The following is a 21,626-nucleotide window of genomic DNA, read 5'->3' as shown; positions in this document are numbered from 1 at the left end:
GTCTGCAGGTACAAGTCTGGCCCCAGTTTGAGGGTTTTCAGTCATTTTTGCAGGTCTTTTTCAGTGCCACCCCGTTTTCCTTTCCTGTTTGCACTCTGATGACACAGACCCTAAACCTCTTGTCCCAAAGATCCCTACGGTGCTTTTTATTTTTTCTCAACCTTTGTTTTCTTCTGGTATTCTGATGGTATTCTGGTATTGTGACTTAAGTTGCTATATCTTGATGTTCATTGGTTTTCTCCTCTGCTCTTGAGCTCATGTTGGGAGTTTTAACACTTCAGCGTTACATCTTTTAGTTATAAAATTTCCATTTGAGTCTTTATATACTTCTTTGTTTTGTTGTGCCACCTTTCCATTTTTTCATTCGATTTGGGGGCATTATGATCGTTTTTAGGGCATTTTCATAGTAGTTGATTTGCAACATCTGTGTTGTGTTGCCATTGGTGTCTGCTTTTTGTCTTTTCCCCTAGAGGTTGAAATGGTCCTGGTTCTTTATGTGCCCAATGATTTGAGTTGCAACTGGACATTTTGGGGAGTGCGATTCAGTGCCTGGGGTCTTGCTAAAAACCCTAGCAGATACTGATGTTTTTAGTTTTTATCTGGCAAACAGCCTGGTTAGGTTTAGGCTGTGGTTCTGACCTGCGTCCTGTGGGTTATGACTTAATGTCACTTCCATTTTCCTAGCTTCTGCAAGTCCATTTGGAGCCGTCCCACGGTGTGCCGCCTGTGGCTGGCTGTGGTCTCAGAGGTATGAAGAGGATCAGATCCACACTGTGCAGCTCAAGGATGGCCCAAGTTTATGAGCAGTTTTGTGGGCTGCTCTTCCTCTCCGCACACTCCCCTGGGACTTTCCAGGTTCCCGGGGCTTCCCTTTTCGGTTCTCTGGCCCTCAGTTCTTCTGGCCGACCTGTCTGACCCTGAGCTTCCACATGGCCTGTTGTCTGCAGCCCAGGTCTGGGAGGAGTGAGTTGGGGCACCTTCTGTCCAGTGACTTACTAGCCTACATGCTGCTCTTTCCTTCCCAGGATGCCCCCTAGCTGCCCTGGAGCCCCATCTGGGGTCACAGCTGCCTTATCACCTTGTGTGACTGGAGCTGCCCTTGTCCCCTCCAGGCTCAGAGCTGCCTCCCAAGTCCCATCTGAAGTCAGAGCTGCTTTCAGAGCCCCTTCCAGGATTACAGCTGCTCCCTGAGCAGACTGGGAGGCAGGCTTCACCCCTGGAACCAACCCGGTGTGTGCAGATGATGTGCCTGCATTTCTGAGCTTCCCGAGACCGGCTTCGGTGTCTGCTTTCTTTCCTGTGCGAACAGCCCTCTCTGTGGTTCATCGTGCACCCCATGCCTCTCAGCGAGGGCCCTGTGGGCCACCCATAGCCCTATGATCCTGACCTGCAGCTATACAACTGGCAGCTTGGGGGCCAGGATCCCCTTTTCCTTCTCAGTTCCTAGCATATTTGGAGGAGCTGCCTGGGAGGTGCTCCCCCTCCTCTGGCCATGTGAGGGGGTTGTCAGACCCTGCAGAGAGCCCTCGATGCCAGCAACCAGGGTGGTCGCCCCAGTGTGGCAAGGGTGGCAGAAAGTGATGATGCAGGTGGTGTTCTGTGTTCCCTGCACTGTGACACTCTGGAGGCCAGGAGAGCCTGTCCTCAGTGGGAAGGGAGGAAGAAGAGGCCACATGGGGACTCCTGACCTCCTGACCTGATGTCCCTGGAGAGACACCTGAGTCCAAGGAGTGGCCACCACCTCAGCCATCCTTAGTGCCCTCAGGAGAAGAATAGGAAGTTCAGGACCTGAGTAACCCACCTCGAAGGCCTGTCACATGCCCCACATAACATCCTTCCTCACAGAACAGATGGCTTTGTGTTTTGTTCTAGCTCAGGATGGCGGCTCAGGTGACGCTGGAGGATGCGCTGTCCAACGTGGACCTCCTGGAAGAGCTGCCTCTGCCCGACCAGCAGCCCTGCATTGAGCCCCCACCGTCCTCGCTGCTCTACCAGGTGGGTCCCTGAGCAGGTAGGAGACACATAGCCAGTAGCCCTGACCTCAGTGTGATGGTTTTCTCTTCCCTTCAGCCAAATTTCAACACCAACTTTGAAGACAGAAATGCATTTGTCACTGGCATCGCAAGATACATTGAACAAGCAACCGTCCACTCTAGCATGGTAATGCTGCCTGCGTATCTTTGTTTCTCCAAGTGTGTGTGTGTGTTTGTGTGAATGTGTGTGTGAGAGAGAGAGATACATGAATGGCAAATGTGTACTTCTTTGTTGCTATCCTCGTAGGCTATATAATGAGAAAAAGAGGAGAAAATGAATTAAATGCCTTATAGTTAAAAAAAAGGCTTTTGGGGCTGGGGATATAGCTCAGTTGGTAGAGTGCTTGCCTTGCAAGCATAAGGCCCTGGGTTCAATCCCCAGCACCGCAAAAAAAAAAAAAAAAAAAAAAGAAAAAAAGGCTTTTGTTTTTCTTATTATAAAAGCAGTACATGCTCTATTTAAAAATTTAGCATCTTTCTGGACTAGAGGAAACCTTTGTGAGCATTCTGAGGGCCTCTTCCCAGGTAGCACTATTGTCATCCATTTCTGTACTTGCACATGCTAGGTGTATACCAGTATGAGATTTAGGTTTTCTGTTGCTTATTATAATTATGTATTTTAATGACTTAGTGAATGTTTTTATGTGCCACGCGTATGTGTTAGAGAAAATAATCTTTAAAGTGACTGCAGTCCATTTTGTGAATGACTGTAATTTGACTCTTCTTGTATGTTTTCTTAGTTTCCCTTTTCATGTAGTTAAAAAAAAAAATCCTTATAAATATCTGTCTAAATGTTGGCTAGATTTGTAGAAGTGAAAACATAGAGTTAAAGGTTGTGATCGTTTCTGATAAGAACCATAAAAACTTTGCCAGGCTAGGGGTGTAATTCTCTGCACCTGCCTAGCATGCACAAAGCCCTAGATTCAATCCCCAGCACCACAGACAATCAAAACAAACAGAATGGTCAAATTATAGTTGATATTTTAAAGGACATCTATGTGATTTTAAAAACAAATAAACTATTTTTACCAAAGGAAGCAATGTGAAAGCAAGAACAGAACACAAAAGCAACTTTTAAAAATGATGACTGTCCTCTTCTGGAGATAACGTTCCTGGATTTCAGTGCTGTGGGAACACGTTTAGCCTTTCTTCCTCACCCCAGGACCGGCTGCCCTGCCTCTGGATCCTCTCTGTGAACCAGGAGGCTTGGTGTGACCCCAGGAAGAGACTGTGTGAGGACCCTGTGTGCCCTCAGACTGCCCGGGGCAGGAAACCTGCCCTGAGCCCTTCCCTGTGTCCCCAGCTTCAGTCTGCACTGCCAGCAGGTTGCTTGGAGCCCAGTGGAGCTGAGGGTAGCCCCTGTGACGGATGCCCTAGATTGTCTGGCCCTGCTCAGAGGTGCCCGTGTATCCTTCACACCCCTGTCCATCCTGTAGAAGTCGGGGGGTGTTTGGAGTAATCATGGCCATTGCGGCATCACCGGCTTCTTAGCAGTTGTCTCGTGGTTTGCAGGCTGTGGTCCCTTAAAGGGAGAGTTAGAATGGTTGTGGCACTTGCCTGGATTTTACCAGTTTGGCCTCTTCTTCATGCTTGTTCTCCTGTTTGCCTTTTTTTTTAAAAATATTTTTTAGTTGTTGATGGACGTTTATTTTATTTATTTGTGTGTGGTGCTGAGTATCGAACCCAGTGCCTCACACATGCTAGGCTAGTGCTCCACCACTGAGCCCCAACTCCTGCCCCCTATTAGCCTTTGATTTGCCCCATGTGCCTTGCAGAATGAGATGCTGGAGGAAGGCCAAGAGTATGCTGTCATGCTGTATACCTGGAGGAGCTGCTCCCGGGCCATCCCACAGGTACCCCACCAGCTTCGCTCAGCCCCTACCAGGTCTCCCCCTAGGCCATGCCCATTCTGACCAGGCCATTCACTCACCTCTTCCATTCTCTCTCTGTCTAGTGGGGTGGGAAATAGCTCCCAGGAACCTCAGGCTACTTTTAGCTGGATTGAAACCTCATCGCCCATATTTGTGTCTTTATTCCCAGGTGAAATGTAATGAGCAGCCTAATAGAGTGGAAATATATGAAAAAACTGTGGAGGTCCTGGAGCCTGAGGTCACCAAACTGATGAATTTTATGTACTTCCAGGTAAAACAGTAAAGTTATCTCAGGCGTTTACTCTGGAGGAGTGGGATACTGGCTTTCTCCTACTCGTTGGCTGTCACCCTGAACTCACTGTACAAAGTGCATGTAAATTAAAGCAACCACAAGTTTCTGAGGCAAAAAGAAACTACAGCCCTTGGTTAGCTTCACTCACCTAACAAGTGCTTCTTTTGTTTCACTTCTGTGTTTGAGAGTGAATTTGTAGTTCCTTCATGAAGCCTTGCTATCTCTTAGTTGCCATGAGGGAGTCCAGGAGGTCTCTCCAGAGCCTGAGGAGACCTCTACTATGACCTTCTAGGCTCTTGACACATTGCAGAAAAGAATTTAGGGACACATCGGGTTTTAGCAAAGAGGAAGAGTTTTATTCGAAGGCGAAAGAGTGAAGATGCATGTTTTCAGAATAGAATGCAGGCTATCTGGAGAGTGTGACTAGCCTTTGGGGTCTCAGGCTGTCTTTTTTTTTCTTTTTTTGGTACCAGGGATTGAACCAGGGGCACTTAACCACTGAGCCATATCTCCAACCCTTTTTATTTTTTTATTTGAGGCAGAGTCTCGCTAAGTTGCGTAGGGCCTCGTTAAGTTGCTGAGGCTGGCTTTGAACTTGCGATCCTCCTGCCTCAACCCTCCGGGTTACTGGGATTATGGGCATGTGCCACTGTGCCCTGCTCTCAGGCTCTTCTTTTAAAGAAAACTCTGAGGGTTGATAGGGCTAGGTATGTACGTTGGCATCCGCCTGCTGATCTCAAGATGGTTTATGAAGGTCTATCTGTTCTCAGGATTCTTAGGTTGACAATGTCTTTCTCCAAAATAGATAATGTTGGGAATCTATATGGGTTTCTTCATATAATCATATCTCCCTTTGTTCAGTCAGCTCTAAAAATACATGTGTTAGGAATAAGATACACTCTGTATATATGAGTATATCAAAATATACTCGACTCGTGTATCTAAAAAGAACAATTAAATTAAAAAATATGTGTTATTACATCACATAGGGTAATTAACATTGCACAGGGCAATTTTCATAAGTGAGTGAACTTATAGTAACATAAATATTTACAGATTTCTCAAGAATTTGGTGGTGATGGGTGTGGGAGGAAAACCGTACTGGGGAGAAAAGGTCTGAAGAACTTCAGCATAGGCTTTCAGATTAAAGTTAGTCTCCTTCCTACCTATGTTCTGTTTCTCTTCTCTCCTACCTCGTTCTCAGTACAACATTTTGACTTTCTGGCCACTCATACTTTCAGTGTATCTGGTTTTTCAGGTGTTTTTTTCTCTCACCTCACTTGACCATGACTTGGCCCCCTTTGGCTCTTTGCTTAAGAGATCAAGTGGAAGGGACTTGGTGGCTCTTCGAAGAAGTCCTTTGGAAATACCTAAAGACTTTTTATTATAGTTTTCTGTTAGTAAAGGGAGAAGGTAGAACTAAGAGATGAATTTTTTTTTTTATCCTAAAAGATGCCAAGAGGAAAAAATCTCCCATTTTTCATGTCTGAAACCCACAGTATCTATGTTCTCTCTCTCTCTCTCTCTCTCTCTCTCTCTCTCTCTCTCTCTCTATATATATATATATATATATATATATATTTTTTTTTTTTTTTTTTTCCCCCTGGAACATTTTACTTACTTAGTAACTTTATTGGATTAATCAGCAAAATTCTTTTACTTTGGGACATAATTGGTAATGTGCAAAATAAATAATGATTTTTACAGAGCAGAGGCATGGGAATGCTTTACAGATAGGACTCTCTACCTGAGTTGTAAAGATGGTCCAAGAGCCAGTGGGTGCATGTTTTATGAGTGACTCACAGTGAATGCAGTACTGTTCTTGAAGCTGGAATGTGGAACTGATGCCTCGCTGACCACGACCCTCTATCTTCGCCTTCCTCTGCTCAGAGAAATGCTATCGAGCGTTTCTGTGGGGAGGTGAGACGCTTATGCCATGCTGAGAGGAGGAAGGACTTTGTGTCAGAAGCCTACCTGATCACGCTGGGCAAATTCATCAACATGTTCGCTGTGTTGGATGAGCTGAAGAACATGAAGTGCAGTGTGAAGAACGACCACTCGGCATACAAGAGGTGAGTTCTGACCTCTGGCCTGTGGCAGGCCACTTGGAGAGGTCAGCCTTGCACGTAGCAGGTACATATCTTGTGTGTGAAATCATCACTCCTCATTGGTAGCAGCTACTTTTTAGGCCTGGGACTTTGTGTATGCATAAGCCCAGGTATAAAATGCAGGGGTGGCTGGTAGGTTAAGGTCTCTGGTAGTTTTATATAGCTGGTGAAGGCTCCAGGTCAGCCTCAAGTGCTCTATGGAGGACCTCTAGGTGCTCACTGCCCTTGAGAGGAGAGATATGCAGAAGATGCAGTCCCTGCTCATGGAGCACAGAAACTCGGGGAACATCTTGGTGAGGGGGCAGGTGGGTTCTGCAATCCAAGGAGGCCATTCAGGCATTGCAGCTGCAGGACTCAGCAGATGTGCCCTCCTCTGCTTGTCGCTCATGGATTGGGTGTCCCTGGTGCATGCATGGATCAGAGCAGAGTGGAAACATGGTATATGAACTGTTGCAAGGTGCCTCAGGCTCACATTGAGCTTCTGGGTCCTATGGACAGCTCTCCTGTGGTGGTTTTCTCTTTGAAAGTAGAGAACTTCTGGAGAAGCGGCCAACAGAAGTCTATTAGTCAACTTTTTACTACTGTAATAAAATACCTCTTTATAAAGAAAAGAGGTCTATTTTGCTCACAGTTTTGGAAGCTGGAAGTTCAAACAGCATGGCACAGGCTCTGATGAGGCCCCACAACTGCATCACCTTAGGGTGGATTACAGTGGCTGGAGCATGTCAGGAGTGAAAAATCACATGACCAGACAGGAAGCCAGAGAGACTCAGGAGTCTGGCTCAGAGTTTTATGACAGTCTTCTTGCAAAACCCAATCAGGGTCCCAAGAAATACCTTAATCCCTTTCAGGGTCATACTACCAGTTGACCTAAGGACCTTCCACTAGGCTCCAACTCAAATTTTTCACATCCCCTCCCATTACCACCATCATGAGGACCAAGCTCCCAACACACGAACCCAGCATCCAAACCATAGAGGATTGGAAAAATGTGCTTCTGGAACACTGTCGGGGGTGGTTGGAGATACTGAGCCAGCAGTCTTTTAATGGACTTTTTTTTTTTTTTTTTTTTTTTTTACTAAGTCTGTGCTTGGTGCTGTTAAAGATATTTGGTTGGAATGAGATGCTGACTTCTGCTTCCCCTGCTGAGCAAGGAATTTTAGCTCTAAAATTAAATTGGAAGAATTTTACTTTGCATCAGAATATGCTGTACTTACGTTTTATCTGGAATCACACAACTGTTGCTATGACTTTATAATAAAATGGATGTGAGGCAGGGTACCAGATTGGAGGAGGAGGCTGCCACAGGAGCTAAGCTAGATTGCTTGGAAAGTTGATTGAGCCTTATTCATGTGAAATTGGTGCAGTCTTCCAATCACCACCTAAAATTGGCTCTGCACTGAAGCCCAGATCTTCCCAGCTAGAAAAGGATCCGAGGAGTTGGCCTGTGAGCCTTTCTCGGGTAGGGAAGTCTGAAGTTATCCCTGTTTGGCATCAGCATTTGTGGGATTCCCGGTGTGTGCCTTGCTGTTGGAGGGGTGAGGAGGCAGGGGTGGGGGTGGGGTGCAGAACCACCCCAGCTTTAGAGGGCAGCTCTTCCTTCTCCCAACTGCACAAGCAGGTCACCTGTGATTCTGACCAGCTTTCACAGTCTTCTTAAAGACTTTGTCAAGGGGAGGTGGAGGGCATCAGTAATTTTTATTTTTATTTATTTTTTGGTACTGGGGATTGAACTCAGGCCTACTCGACCACTGAGCCACATCCCCAGCCCTATTTTGAATTTTATTTATAGACAAAGTCTCACTGAGTTGCTTAGCACCTCACTGTTGCTGAGGCTGGCTTTGAACTTGCAATCCTCCTTCCTGGGCCTCCCCAGCCTCTGGATTACAGGTGTGTGCCACTGCGTCCAGCATCAGTATTTTTTAATAAAGTTTTTCCCCCCCTCTTAGCAGCAGCACCTTTATCCCAAAGCTCAGTCTATAAACTAGCTAAAGATGGGGCCTCTCAGTGGAAAGTGTGGAGCAGGGCCAGGTGCCCCTCACAGCAGCCCCCCTCCGCCTGTTTCTTGAGCAAAAGAGTGGGCCTGGGTACCCTCATGGCCCTCATCTGTAACCTTGTTTGGAATCCTTCATTGGCTCACCTTCCTAGACAGCAACCCCCACTCTTTCCAAGCCCCCCACCTCACACGCGCGTGGACACACACGTTCCTTTTACATCAACAGGAAGCCATGTACAGCCTCTTCTGAGTGTAAATGCCAAGTTAACCCATTTGGTTGTGGTGAGGCTTGAGAAGAATAGGAAACAGCGTCCTCAACTTCTTCCTTAGTCAACACACCCCCACCTCAATAAATTAAACCTATTTTAAAAAGCAAGGAATATTATTCCATCAGTGGATGTTAGATTTAATTATATATAATTTTAAAGAAATCCACTTAATAATAGCTTAAATAAGATAATAGTTTATTTCTCTTTCACTATGGAAAGTTCTGAGGTGGGTGGTCTGTAGCTGATTAGGAAGCACCTCAGCGTTCAAGACCTCGCAATCCTGTTGTCCTGCTGCTCTGCCATCCTGTGTTGCTTCATGGGCCAGGATGGTTGCTGGAGCTCCAGCTGTCATTTTTGCATTCTAGTCAGCAGGGAGGAAGGAGAAAAGAAGAGCTGTACTTTTTGTTATAATTAAACTTTCAAGGGCCTTATAGTCTTTTTCCTCAGATCTTATCTTGGACATCTGGCCCCAACTGACTGCAAGGGAAGAGAGACAAGTTGCTGTTCTGAGGAATTTTCAGGCTTGTTCATAAGGAAGAAGGGAAGGCAATGAATGTTAGGTTATCAGTTTTCATTATGAAAAGTTTTCTTTAAACCCCAAGATTCTAGATTCCAAAGGTGTCTGCTTATGTAGGCAGTTTCTACCATACATTCTCGGATAACCTAGAAGTGCAGAGCGCTCTCTCCTCCTCACTCCTTTGCTGAACCTCAGACTTGGCACGTACCTTTCAGGATCAGGGAACCTCAACATACAAGTCCTTTTACGTGCATCAAATTGTGTAGCTGCAGGTGGGTGGCAGAGCCCGGACTCTGTCTGTGGACTTTGGGCACCAGTGGCCCCAGAGAGGCATTCCAGGGACAGATGCTCCTTGTTGAGAGGTGTGGTGGCCCAGAGAGTTCTTGACAAAGAACTTTAACAGTGCTGGTCATCTTCGTTGCAGGACTTCTGGAAGTCACAGAGTGGGTAGCATCCCTGTTCTGACTTGGGGACTGAGCAACCAGTACCTGTGGATGAGGTGGATATCCACTAGTATGGAGGGGAGGCCAGTATGCACAGGCCCCTGGAGGAAGTACCCTGGAGAGCAGGGTAGTGAGCTGCCCAGAACTGTAACCTAAGTTTACAAAACATTAACCTGGAGCCCAGGCTGGCTGGCGGTGCTTCTCAAGGCTGAAATTGTAACCACCTTCTACAATCCACATGCCCACAGATAACTGCAGAGAGGGAAGGAATCCTGATTTTCTCAAACTTTTTACAAAAATCAACATGATGATGCATTTTGGTTATTAACTCTTTTTGCTTTCAAGGGCTGCTCAGTTTTTACGTAAAATGGCAGATCCACAGTCCATCCAGGAATCGCAAAATCTTTCCATGTTCCTGGCCAATCACAACAAGATCACACAAGTAAGACTCACGTTCTCAGTGCTATTGGGCTGTGTCGCCGGGGTAGAGGGGGCATTGACTGGGAGCCTGCGGTGCCATGCGTCTCTCGCCCTGTGTTTTAGTCTCTGCAGCAGCAGCTCGAGGTGATTTCTGGCTACGAAGAGCTCCTGGCAGACATCGTGAATCTGTGCGTGGATTACTACGAGAATAGGATGTACTTGACGCCCAGCGAGAAACACATGCTTCTCAAAGTACGTGCGGGGGTGGCAGCCCATAGCACTGCCCAAGTGCAGCTGTGGGCAAAGGCTGTTCGTTGTCTAGAATCCTTTTGCCAACTTTTCTTATTCTCATGCTGTTGTGTGTGTGGGCAGCATCCCAGCCCTGCAGGCTGCGAACTCATCCGTGGGCACCGGAGAGTCACACAACAACCTGGGAGGAGGAGCTTGGGGGCCCAGAGGTCCTGGGTCAGCATTCAGGGGTTTTTAGCAGAGGTTATATGTCCACTTGTTAAAGATGTGATTCCCAGGAATTACTACATTTGTCCTTCATTGTCCATGGGGATTGGTGTCAGGACCCCCTGGGGATTACAAAATCTGTGGAGTCTCTTAAATGAAATGGTAGAATATTTGCATCTGACCTATGCTTACCCTCCCATATGTTTTAAACCATCTCTTAGATTACTTAGAATACTTAATACAATGTCAGTGATATGCGAATTGTTGTTATACTGTATTGCTTAGAGAATGATGGCAAGAAAAAGTGTACACGTTTAATGGAAATGCAGTTTTTCTCTGGAATATTTTCAATCTGTGGTTACTTGAATCCAAGGATGTGGGATGCCACAGATGTGGAGGGCCACTGCATATTATGTTTTGATGAAAGTAGACTTGCTTGTTCACTGCATTCTTTATAACCATTCTGTTTTAAACTGGGGAGGTTTTCAACTGTTCTCTCATTGGAAAGATGAGACGGCAGCTCCACAGTTAACCACTGCTGTACTCTCCACCTCCGTGCATGTGGCCCTGGGGAACCCTCTGCTGGGTGTGCCACTGGTCCAGCCCCAGCCTTGGTGGGAGAGCAGTGTGAGGTGGTGAGGACTGGGGAGGTGCTCACTGTCCACGGAGCCCTCTGCAGTAGTGGGAATTTTATGTCTGCACTCACCTGTGCAGGAGCCCTGGCCCCAGAAAGCCCACTTAGCAGTGGAGATGTTCACTTGGCCAAGCACCTTAAAAAGTTTTAGCTCACATGTGTTGAAACTTAAGTAGTTAATGGTTAAATGGTTAAATAGTGTTAAATAGTAATGGCCGTGTATTGGATAGTGTACTTCTCAAATGCTCCTGATGCTCAGGTAAGCTAGTAGGAGATATGCCTTTTGGTCTTTCAGCAACTGGCCTAGAAACCCAACCACCCTTTGTAACATGATTTTAGTTAGGGGAAAAAAAAAATTGTGTTCAAAGCATGAGACAAGCAGCATAAAAAATTTTATGAGACTGTTTTGGGGGCTAGCTGGGGATATAGGATATTAAATTAGAACAAAAGCTTAAAAAAATACAGTTTAATACACGCACACATCTGGCACTTTCAGTGCAGTTGTGCATTTGCCCGTCCTTGTTAATCATGTTCACGGGACTGTGCTCTGTTTATCCTAGCACCTGGTTGAAGTAGGTGTGAAGTTAATTCTGAAAGACTAGATCTGATAGCATGCTTGAGAGTCCTCTGTAATCTCAGCTGCAGCTGTCCGTCAACTCCATGAGAGTTTGTGCTGGTGTGTGTTCCTTGGGAGGAAGTTGAAATAGCCATGAGATGATGTACATAAGAAATAGCTTCAGCTACAGGGAGAGCTCTTTGTTTCCTAGGAGCTTTTAAAAGTGCCTGTTAAAAGAAGAGTGACTTGTGATTTCAGAGTTATCAACTACGGCAGTGTTAAGTCTGTGGGTAAATTTGTGGATCTGAGTGTTATTGCACCATTTTGTGGCTTTTCAGGTCATGGGATTTGGTCTGTACTTGATGGATGGGAGCGTCAGTAACATCTATAAACTAGATGCCAAGAAAAGAATAAACTTATCCAAAATCGACAAGTACTTCAAGGTGAGTTTTATTAGATCATGTTTTTATGGAGGTGTGCAGCTTGAATTTTTGCAGAGTGAAGCTCTGGGTGATTATGATGGAGATAAGAAATGCTGAGGTGGGAGGGAGTCTTGGAGGCTCACTTTCCCATCTACCTTTGCTCTCTTTCTGGTTCCCCTACAGTGGTTTTGCCTGGATTGAACTTTGTGTAAATGGAATCTCACTATTTTTATCTTTTGTATCTGGCTGCTTGTACCCAAACTTTGTATTGGTGTGATGCATTCCTGCAGGAGCTTGGGGCTACAGTTCTTAAGTTTCATTGGTCATTTGGTACTTCATTTTATGATTCTACTGTGACTTTGTCATCTGTTCTGTTTTTGGTGGGAATTTTTTTTTTTTTTTTTTTTGGTGGGTTTTGGCTTGTGCAAACAGTGCTGCTCTGTTTTAGTGCATTTCTGTTGGATACTATTCAGGAGAGGGGTGGGGATCCTAGGCACACCTGTTTGCACTTAGTAGTTATAGTTTCATGACTTACCCACAAGTTGTCCTGATATGCATTTCCACCAGCAATGAGTAAAGGCTCCTCACCAGGGGCACTTGGCACAGTCTTTTCTGGGGATTCAGTGAACATGCCAGAGGAGGTGTACATCATTCTGATTTTATTGACTTGTTTCCTGGTAGTTTAGTTGATGTTTCTCTGGTTACTTCTCGTGTTATTAGCCTTTGTGTATTTCCTTTTATGAAGTGCCACTTCAATCTTCTGCTCTGTTCTTCCCTATTGATTTGTAGTTTTTAAAAAATATTTTGGATACATGTCTTTTGTGGATGCACATGTTCTAAAATACATGCTGTGTCCCCTGTGGGCTCCCCTTTTCACTCTTTTCCCCAGCCTTATTAAGATGTAATGGAGCTGTGCGTGGTGGCGCACGCCTATAAACCTAGAGACTCAGGAGTCTGAGATGGGAGGATTGTAAGTTTGAGGCCAGCCCTCAGCAACTTAGTGAGGCTCTAAGCAACTTAGTGTCTCAAAATAAAAAATAAAAAAAAAGGGGGCTGAGGATGTAGCTTAGTGGTAAAGCACCCCTGGGTTAGATCCCTAGTACCACCCCCCACCAAAAAAAAAAAAAGAGACAAGATAGAAACTTCATATACTTAGGGTATATAGTGTGTGATGGTTTGATGTATATATCCATTGTGACAGTATTAAATCAAGCTCATTAACACTTATCACCTTATATCTATCATTTTTTATTGGTGTGGTGAGAACATTTAAGATTTATTCTCAAAGCAAATGTTAAGTATACAATGCAGTATTGTCACCATGGTTAAATTTCATACCCTTGGACCAATATCTTTCCTTTCTTCCACCTCCTTTTCACTTTATTTTGAAGGACGTTGGGGTTGGAACCCCAAGCTTCTTGCATGTTGAGCACATCCTCTGCTACCGAGCTGTGCCCTTAGCCCCTCCTTCTGACTTTCTTAGTGATATCGTTGATGAACAAAGTGCTTGATTTTATTATGGTCCAATACCTCAATCTTTTCATTAATGTCCACTTCAAGAAATCTTTGTAGACAGCAGTTCATGAGAATTTTCTATTTCCACAATCCCAGAGTGTTGGGGACTCAAACCCGGGCCTCCAGCATGAAAGGCAGGCACTCTATGAGATGGGCTATATGGCCTGCACTCATGAGAATTTTCTATGTGTTACCTTCTAGAAATGTTCCATTTCCTTTTTCATCTAGATCTCTAATCTCTCTGGAACTGGATTCTGTGCATGGTGTGAGGTAGGGGTTGGCATTGTTGGCATTTCTTCTAGAATGGATATCCAGTTGGCCCAGCTCATTTATTGTAAAGACCATCTGCCCTCTTTTGCTCTGCAGCATCACCCAGGTCATAACTCAGTCTGTCTGTGGCTCTGTCCAGGTTCTCTGTCCTGTCCTCTGGCCTCCGTCCTTGCTCCAGGGCCACCCTGCCTTAGCTGCTGCAGCTAACAGGTCTGTTTTGTCCCTCAAGATAGTCTTGGATATCATCCCTTCACCTTTCAAGATGCATTTTAGAATTGGTTTACTGATTTACACACAAAAATATTTTTTCCTCCTGGAATATTGATTGGGATTCCATTAAATGTATAGGTCTGGGCTGGGGATAAAGCTCAGTGTTAGAGTGCTTGCTTAGCATGCACAAGGTCAAAAAATAAAGCCTGAGCTGAGCCTCTCAATGCATGAAGAAAATATATTGCTTCATATTTTGAGAAATTTTTCTATAATTTTGGGATATTATTTTGTTTTGAAGTCTTGTTAGTTTTTACATACTTTTTTATTTTTGTGATGGTATTACAAATTATTTCTAAATAAATTTTCATTAAATTGTTCCTAGTATACAGAGATTCAGCTATTTTTTGATGACCACAGAAATAGCAACAAGATAATTTGATTTTAAAATTTGAATAGTTTTGATATATGTTGTTTCTTAAATTGTATTTTGTTCCTTTCAAAGAGAATATAGAAGTTATTTACTTTTTTTTTGTAGTGAATGATTTGCGGAGGTGGCGTTCAACCCACAGTAATTATTAGCATTAGTCATTTTCCTTGTGCTTATGTATCTAGGGATTGAATGTGCATAATGACCCTGTTTTTTGTTATTGTTCTTTGAATGCAGCAGCTCCAGGTGGTTCCGCTGTTCGGGGACATGCAAATAGAACTGGCAAGATACATCAAGACCAGCGCCCACTATGAGGAAAATAAATCTCGGTAGGAGAGTGAAGCTGCCCAGCTAGAATGTTCTGCTGTGTCCTCCTTGAGCACTTCTACAACACTCTGCCTACTTATCGTGAGAGAATGCCTTTGACATTCTCCACATTTCTAGATCTAAATGTCCAGTATAGTAGCTGTTGCTACATGTGACTTATTTGCATTTAAATTCGTTGAAAAATACAATTGAAATTTAATTTTCCTTAGCAGAACAATCATTTCAAACGCTTGGTGGTCAGTGGCACAGATGTAGAATATTTTCCTCGTCTCAGGGATTTCTACTGGACAGTGCAGGTTGAGTATATAAAAGTGTAAAGTAACTCTGTGGTCTCAGTGTGGTGCTTAAAATGCTTAATGACCAACCCTGGAGGCAGGTAGGGATATATATATGTGCTTTGAGTTTATTAAACTGTCACCTGAGGACCAAACCAGCCCAGGCCTGTTTTTATAAGATCTCTGGAGCCAAGAATGGTCTTTATGTTTATAAAAGGTTGTGTTAAAATGATGATTACGTGACAGATGTGAAAATGACAGCGTGGACCATAAATCCTAAATGGTTACCTCTCTGGTCTTGTACAGAGGAAGGTAGCCAGCCTCTGCTATGAAGGCTCTGTAGCTCACAATTAGAGGTAATAATAAACACACAGGTCTCTCTAGTGGACCCCACGTAGCACATCGATTCTCACCATATGCTTGTGGTCACTTTTGCCAAGCTCTTGTATCCATAGCCAACTTGTGGTCCCCATGATTTTGGCAAAGTTGTATGTCAGTCTCAGGGGTCAGCAGACCCCTTCTGTAAAGACCAGATAGTAAATGCGTAGACTTGACAGACTACAGGTGGTTCCTGTCACATATTCTTTGATTCATTTATTTAAACAACACTTTAAAAATGGAAATTCCATTTTGTGTAGCCCTGGTGCCACACACAGTGTTCTCAGCCACCCCAGCTGATGGAGTACCTGCGTCATTGTCATACTGGCACCTCTTCAGGTAACACTTGGCTTCCCCTCCACACCCAGGTGGACATGCACATCCTCAAGCAGCAGCCCACAGTACAACATCTGTGAGCAGATGATCCAGATTCGAGAGGACCACATGCGCTTCATCTCAGAGCTGGCGCGCTATAGCAACAGTGAGGTATGTGCCACCGAGCCAGCCATGGGCAGACCTAGAACCCGGTGGGTGTCTGAGTGTCACTCATATTCTTATATACTCAAATATTAATGTGAACAGCTTCAAAAAACATAATATAGGGCCAAACCTAAATATTTTTTCAAAAGTACCCTTTATGATTGACAAGGTTGTGAAATTAACTGTCTGTATCTGTTCAGCTATATGAAGTGCAGCTTTTCTTTGGAAAACATAGTAGGAAGTTTGGGGGTACCACTCTGAGTTAGAGGACCTGTCTAGCATGTGCAAGGTCCTGGGTTTGATCCCCCGCACTCCAAAAGAGCAAAAGAAAAAAGAGAAGAAAGAATTCCAAAAGAGAAGACCAGGGAGAAACCATCAATGGGAATTTTCTAGTCAGTACTGTGGTTTCAAGCAATTAGAAGAGGAGTGGAAAAGGGGGGACACTGGGAGAAGAAAGGGTTCTTCTGACCTGCCCCCGTTTCATGTCTAGAATGAAAGGAAGTCCTGAGACCAGAGGTGGCAGGAACCTCTGGGTTGGTGACAGGTGACATCCTCAGGTGTCGTGGAGGTGGGTCTGTGTGTCTGGGAGATAGGCCTGGGGTTAGTGTAGGAGGAGGGTCTTTCTCCTCTGCAGTGGGGCCTTTATACTCCTTCCGGCTCTGCAGCCGGCTCTGCTGTGGCCTCCTTTGGCCACTCACATTCTCTCATCTTCCCAATGTGGCTTCCAGGTGTGTGGAGTGGGCAGGAGAGTGGCGTCAGCCTTGGGGTGGTTTCTGAGCAGAGGTAACAGAGGAATATCACTCCTCATATCCTAGTGAGGCAGAGAGCAAAGTCAGGGTCAGAGTGCAGTGATGGTTAGTGTGGCCTGAGAATAGTCTGGAGGGCCCCAGGGTCTTCATCTGTTTTCAGAACTGGTTGTTCCTCAAGGTCTTCTGGAGGACCATTAACGTTTGAGGAGAATGATTCTGTGCTTGTTGGTCCCCTCATTGCAGGGCAGTGCGCATCCCCATCTCCACTAACCAGACACTAGTCACCATGTAACTAAAATGACTGAAAAAAAGCCCAGCCATCCAGATAGCTGGGGCCATGTGCTGTCTCCAGTGTAGACCCCTGACTCGGCACTGGGATGGCTCCCCAGTGAGCTGGCCACCTCGCTTGTCTCCAGTAGCTAGCATAGCCTGCAAGAGAAGAAATGAGGGACCAGCTCCCCTGAGACCTCAGGACATGATCGTAAACTGAATTAATGGGAAGCTCTTGAACCACATGGCCCACTAGATTCTGCTTCTCCAGCTAAGGGCATTTTACAGTGTGCATTTCCTATCTTCTTAAGGTCTGCTAAGGTACCTTTATAACTAGATGAAGGTTTTAATGAGGAGAAAAAAATCTATCTTTGAATGCTTTGCTGAGTTTGTATTTTTTAAACAGATGTATGGAAAGAAAACTCCCATCATATAATTCACTAATTGAAATTGTACAACTTAAGTTTTTGGTATATTCACTAAGATGTACCACCATGACCCACTTTTGAACATTTTCATTACCCTTAAAAGCAGTCACTCCCCACTCCTCCTCCCCTCTCCCCATGCCCTGGCAGTCTGCTTTCTGTCTCCATGAATTTGTTCTGCACATTTTATATAGATGGAACATACAATATGTGGCCCATTATGACTGGCTCTTTCATTTAGCATACTGTTTTTTCCGTATAGTAGTATGTATTAGCCCTTTATTTCCTTTTCTTTTTCAGTACTGGGGTTTGAACCCAGGGGTGCTTTTACCCTGGCTCTTTTTATTCTTTGTTATAAGACAGTGTCTATGTAAGTTACATAGGGCCTCACTAAATTGCTAAGGCTGGCCTCAGAGTTAAGAGCCTCCTGCCTTGTCCTCCCCGAGTTACTGGGGTTACAGGTGTGCATCACCATTCCTGGCTCTTTAATTCTTTTTATGACTGAATAACATCGTTACGTGGCTGTACCACATTGTTATTCATTGGATGGACATTTGGGTCAAGAACAATGATGCTGTGAACATCAGTGTATGAGTTTTTGTGTGGAACAAGTTTTCTTTGCCCTCAACTTGGGGGTGGAATTGCTGAGTCATAGTGGTCACTCTTCCGGTTAACATTTTGGGGAACTGCCAGACTGTTTTCAAAGGGACTGTGCCCTGTGACTTCCCTATCAATAGCTGTGAGGCTTCTGACTTTTCCCCATTGTCACCAGCACTTGTCATTGTCTCTTTTTTGGACCTTGCCTTTTCTGGTAGATGTGAACTGATATCTAGTTATGTTTGGGATTTGTGCTTCCCCAGTGAATAATGATGTGGAGGCTCTTTTCATGTGGTCAGCGGCAAATTGGAGATCCTTTTTGCACAAATATCTGTTCAGATCCTTTGCCCTTTCTGTAATTTTTGCACACGTGACCTTGGGATAGATTGCTGGTGTGGTTTTGATGGGTGGGAGGGTAAGCAAGCCTGACTTTTCTCCTGATGTGTGGGTCTGTGCATCCCAGGTGGTCACTGGTTCCGGCCGCCAGGAGGCCCAGAAGACAGACGCTGAGTACCGGAAGCTCTTTGACCTGGCTCTGCAGGGCCTGCAACTGCTGTCGCAGTGGAGCGCACACGTGATGGAAGTGGTAGGCCTCTCTTTGGTGTGTTCAGAAATTCAAGGAGCGAAGTGCACAGCACTCTGGTTAGAACTAGAACTCTGGTTCTAGGACTTGTCAAGAAATTGACCAAGTGGTATTTTTTCTGCACTGACTTTGGTCTTTGGGTCAAGAACCAATCAATTGGGTTTTTTATCTTTGGTCTTAGAAATGAGAATATCTATCCATATCAGTGTTTCTAAAATAATTCAAAGCACATGTCATTTTGTGTGTTATAAATGAAGGGCCTCGTCTTTGTAAACATGCTGATAGGACTAAATTAGTACCATTAAGATGGTCTTTAATTCTCACTTTTAAACATTTACTCTTTGGAGCTCCGCCTATTTTGCTTAACATTAGTAAAATTGTTTCAGGTGCCTTATAAAGATATGGATGATGGTAAGTCATACAAATTTTGTCCTTTTGGGGTTTATTTTGGTCAAAGCAGTTATCTAATTGAAAGATCAAATGATCATTTGAAAGGCAAATTCTTTTTTTAAAAGGTGATGAAATTTCTAGAGTCTCAGATATTCAACACACAGTACCCAGAGGCCACTTTGCCCAGTGTGTATCTCTTCCCTCCTCTCCTCCCCTCCCCTCCCCTCCTCTCCTCTCCTCTCCTCTTCTCTTCTCTACTCTCCTCTCCTCTCCTCTCCTCTCTTCCTCCCCTCCCCTCCCTTTCCTTCCTTTTACTTCCCTTCTTTTCCTTTTCCCCTTCCTTCCTTCCTTCCTTCCTTCCTTCCTTCCTTCCTTCCTTCCTTCCTTCCTTCCTCTCTCTCTCTCTTTCAGTGATTGAACCTAGTAATGCCATATCACTGAGTGACATTCCTAGCACTTTTTATTCTTAGTTTTGAGATGGAGTCTTGCTAAGATCCTCTTGCCTTAGACTCCCAAGTAACTGGGATTCCAGGTGTGCATCCCCTTGCCTGGCCTGGTGTCTTTACTAAATTTCATGCCACGTGGCCAGAGTCTTTTGCCATCGTATGGAGATGGACAGTGTGTGTGTGTGTGTGTGTGTGTGTGTGTGTGTGTGACTTTTTAGAACATAGTCCATTTTAGAAGGCTGACTTTTGGTGACTTTGGCCGTGGTCAGACTGGAAGTCAAGCACTTTGCCTTCATGGTGGAATATCTGTCCTCTTACTGTTCACACCAGTACTCATGGAAACTCGTGCACCCAACTGACAAGTACTCCAACAAGGACTGCCCCGACAATGCCGAGGAGTACGAGCGAGCCACGCGCTACAACTACACCAGCGAGGAGAAGTTTGCCCTGGTGGAGGTGAGGACGTGTCTGCTGTCTCCTCCTCCTGTGACTCTTCTCCTCCCTTCCAAAAGCAAAGCAAAAACATGAGCCAACTGCCCATTTTACATTATTGTTTGTAGGTAGGGCAGCCCTTAGAATTGTCACCTTAGTCCAAATAATGAAATAGGTTTGAGAGTGGTTGCTTGTTTCTAAGTCGAGAGCCCTGGGTCATTGGCTAGTACTTGGAGGGCAGTTTCCTGGGTGCAGGAACACCAGATGACTGAATGGGATGTGATGTCTCCCACCTGAGAGGAGAGCTGTGCATGGGCTCCAGATGTTTCCTCCCCACGGTGGCCACCAGCTCTGGACTTTCACGTACGTGTGGCTCAGCCCTGCACTGTCCTCCTGGTCTTTTGATGGAAGTTCTTAATTCCAGTATCGACCAGTTTCCCTTTTTTTATAGTTGTGCTCTCCTGTCTTGTTTAAGAAATCTTTGCGTGCTCGAAGGTCATGGAGGTGTTCTCCTACATTGACTTCAGGATTTTTATGATTGTGCCTTTCACACTGGAATTTGGAGGTTATCTGAAGTTAATTTCCAGTGCACTTCTTCCAACTTGACTCATTAATTATAATTTCTCATAGATTCTTTTGGATTTTCTATATGTAATCATATCTATAATGATGTGAAAGTTTTATTTTTAATTAAAAAAAATCTTTTTTTAAATTTTTCAATCACACTGGGTCAGGGTCTCTAGTTGCTCTGTGGAAGGGAGGTGCCAGACACGCTTGCCATGCTTCTCTTCCCAAAGGGAAAGCTTGAGACATGTTTCATGTTTCAGGTTTATTGTTGCTGCCCTTTTTCATCAGATAAAGTTACATTCTATTCTTAGTTTAAGAGATTTTTAACAGGAATAGATATTGATTTTTGTAAACACTTTGCATCAAAGTTAATGAGTGAGAGCAAGGCCTGCAGTCCCAGGGCCACGCCAGAGCTAGACAAGTACTCTCCACTGAGCTGCATCCCCGGCCCTTCCTGCTGAGTTGCCCAAACTGACCTCAAACTTGTCATCCTGCCTCCGCCTCCTGAGTAGCTGGGATTACCAATATGTGCTACTGTCCTAGCCAGAGTAGCCTTTAATGCTATTTTAAAAACACAAAAGCAAAAACAAAACAAAAAAACTTTTTTAGATTGATAGAAAAATCACACAGATACTACAGAGTGGTCCCAAATAGCCAACACCTATTTTCCTTTATTATTAACATCATATGTTAGTATTGTTGCAGTTAATAAATCAATATTGATATTATTAACTAAAGTCCATACTTTATTCATGTTTCCTCAATTTTCCTATCCTGTCCTTTTTCTGATCCAGGATTTCACTTGACACTTGGCAGTTCTCCTTAGATGCCTTGGGCGGTGACATTTCTCAGACATTGGGGATAACCTTGATAGTTTTGAGGAGTACCAGGCAGGCGTTATACAGGCATTTATCTGATGGTTTTCTTTTTTATGATTAGATTGGAGAGGAGGCCCACTGAGGTAGAGTACCCTTCACAGGAGAAAACTGTCAGCATGACGTATTGCTTTTGGCGCTGACCTCGACCCCTTGGCTGAGGTCAGATGTCAGGTTTCTCTGTTGTAAATTCACCACCTGCACTTTCTGAAGTATGCTCTGGGGAAGGAAGTTGCTATCTCAGCTCACACCTATGGAGTGTAATACTACATTTTTTATAAACTTTAATTCTCAGTTTTTGGATACTAGCTTTATAAATTGGCCATGGAATGCACCCTTCTTTTCTAGTGTCTGGAATGGTTTGTGTAAGATTTTTATTATTTTTTCCTTAAA

General features: G+C 44.5%; 1 protein-coding gene across 5 annotated transcripts in view; it reads left to right on the top strand.

Annotated features, from left to right (window-relative positions):
- Cyfip1 (cytoplasmic FMR1 interacting protein 1) overlaps positions 1-21,626 on the top strand; it is a 102,631-nt gene that overhangs the window by 29,043 nt on the left and 51,962 nt on the right. For 3 of the 5 annotated variants that reach the window (XM_047541341.1, XM_047541342.1, XM_047541338.1), the window contains exons 2-13: positions 1,873-1,995; positions 2,071-2,160; positions 3,809-3,886; positions 4,074-4,175; positions 6,087-6,268; positions 9,875-9,971; positions 10,073-10,201; positions 11,934-12,038; positions 14,677-14,768; positions 15,788-15,905; positions 18,404-18,526; positions 19,690-19,815. In XM_047541341.1, coding sequence (XP_047397297.1) covers positions 1,879-1,995; positions 2,071-2,160; positions 3,809-3,886; positions 4,074-4,175; positions 6,087-6,268; positions 9,875-9,971; positions 10,073-10,201; positions 11,934-12,038; positions 14,677-14,768; positions 15,788-15,905; positions 18,404-18,526; positions 19,690-19,815 — 1,359 coding nt within the window. In that variant the 5' untranslated portion in view covers positions 1,873-1,878. Of the gene's footprint in view, positions 1-684; positions 749-1,872; positions 1,996-2,070; positions 2,161-3,808; positions 3,887-4,073; positions 4,176-6,086; positions 6,269-9,874; positions 9,972-10,072; positions 10,202-11,933; positions 12,039-14,676; positions 14,769-15,787; positions 15,906-18,403; positions 18,527-19,689; positions 19,816-21,626 lie in introns of all 5 variants that reach the window. The other 2 variants (XM_047541339.1, XM_047541340.1) reach the window with 2 other exon arrangements.

The sequence above is a fragment of the Sciurus carolinensis genome, chromosome 2 (genome assembly GCF_902686445.1).
Source record: "Sciurus carolinensis chromosome 2, mSciCar1.2, whole genome shotgun sequence".
Lineage (NCBI taxonomy): Eukaryota > Metazoa > Chordata > Mammalia > Rodentia > Sciuridae > Sciurus > Sciurus carolinensis.
The sequence above is the reverse complement of the archived record's forward strand: the minus strand, read 5'-3'. Positions and strand labels throughout refer to the sequence as shown.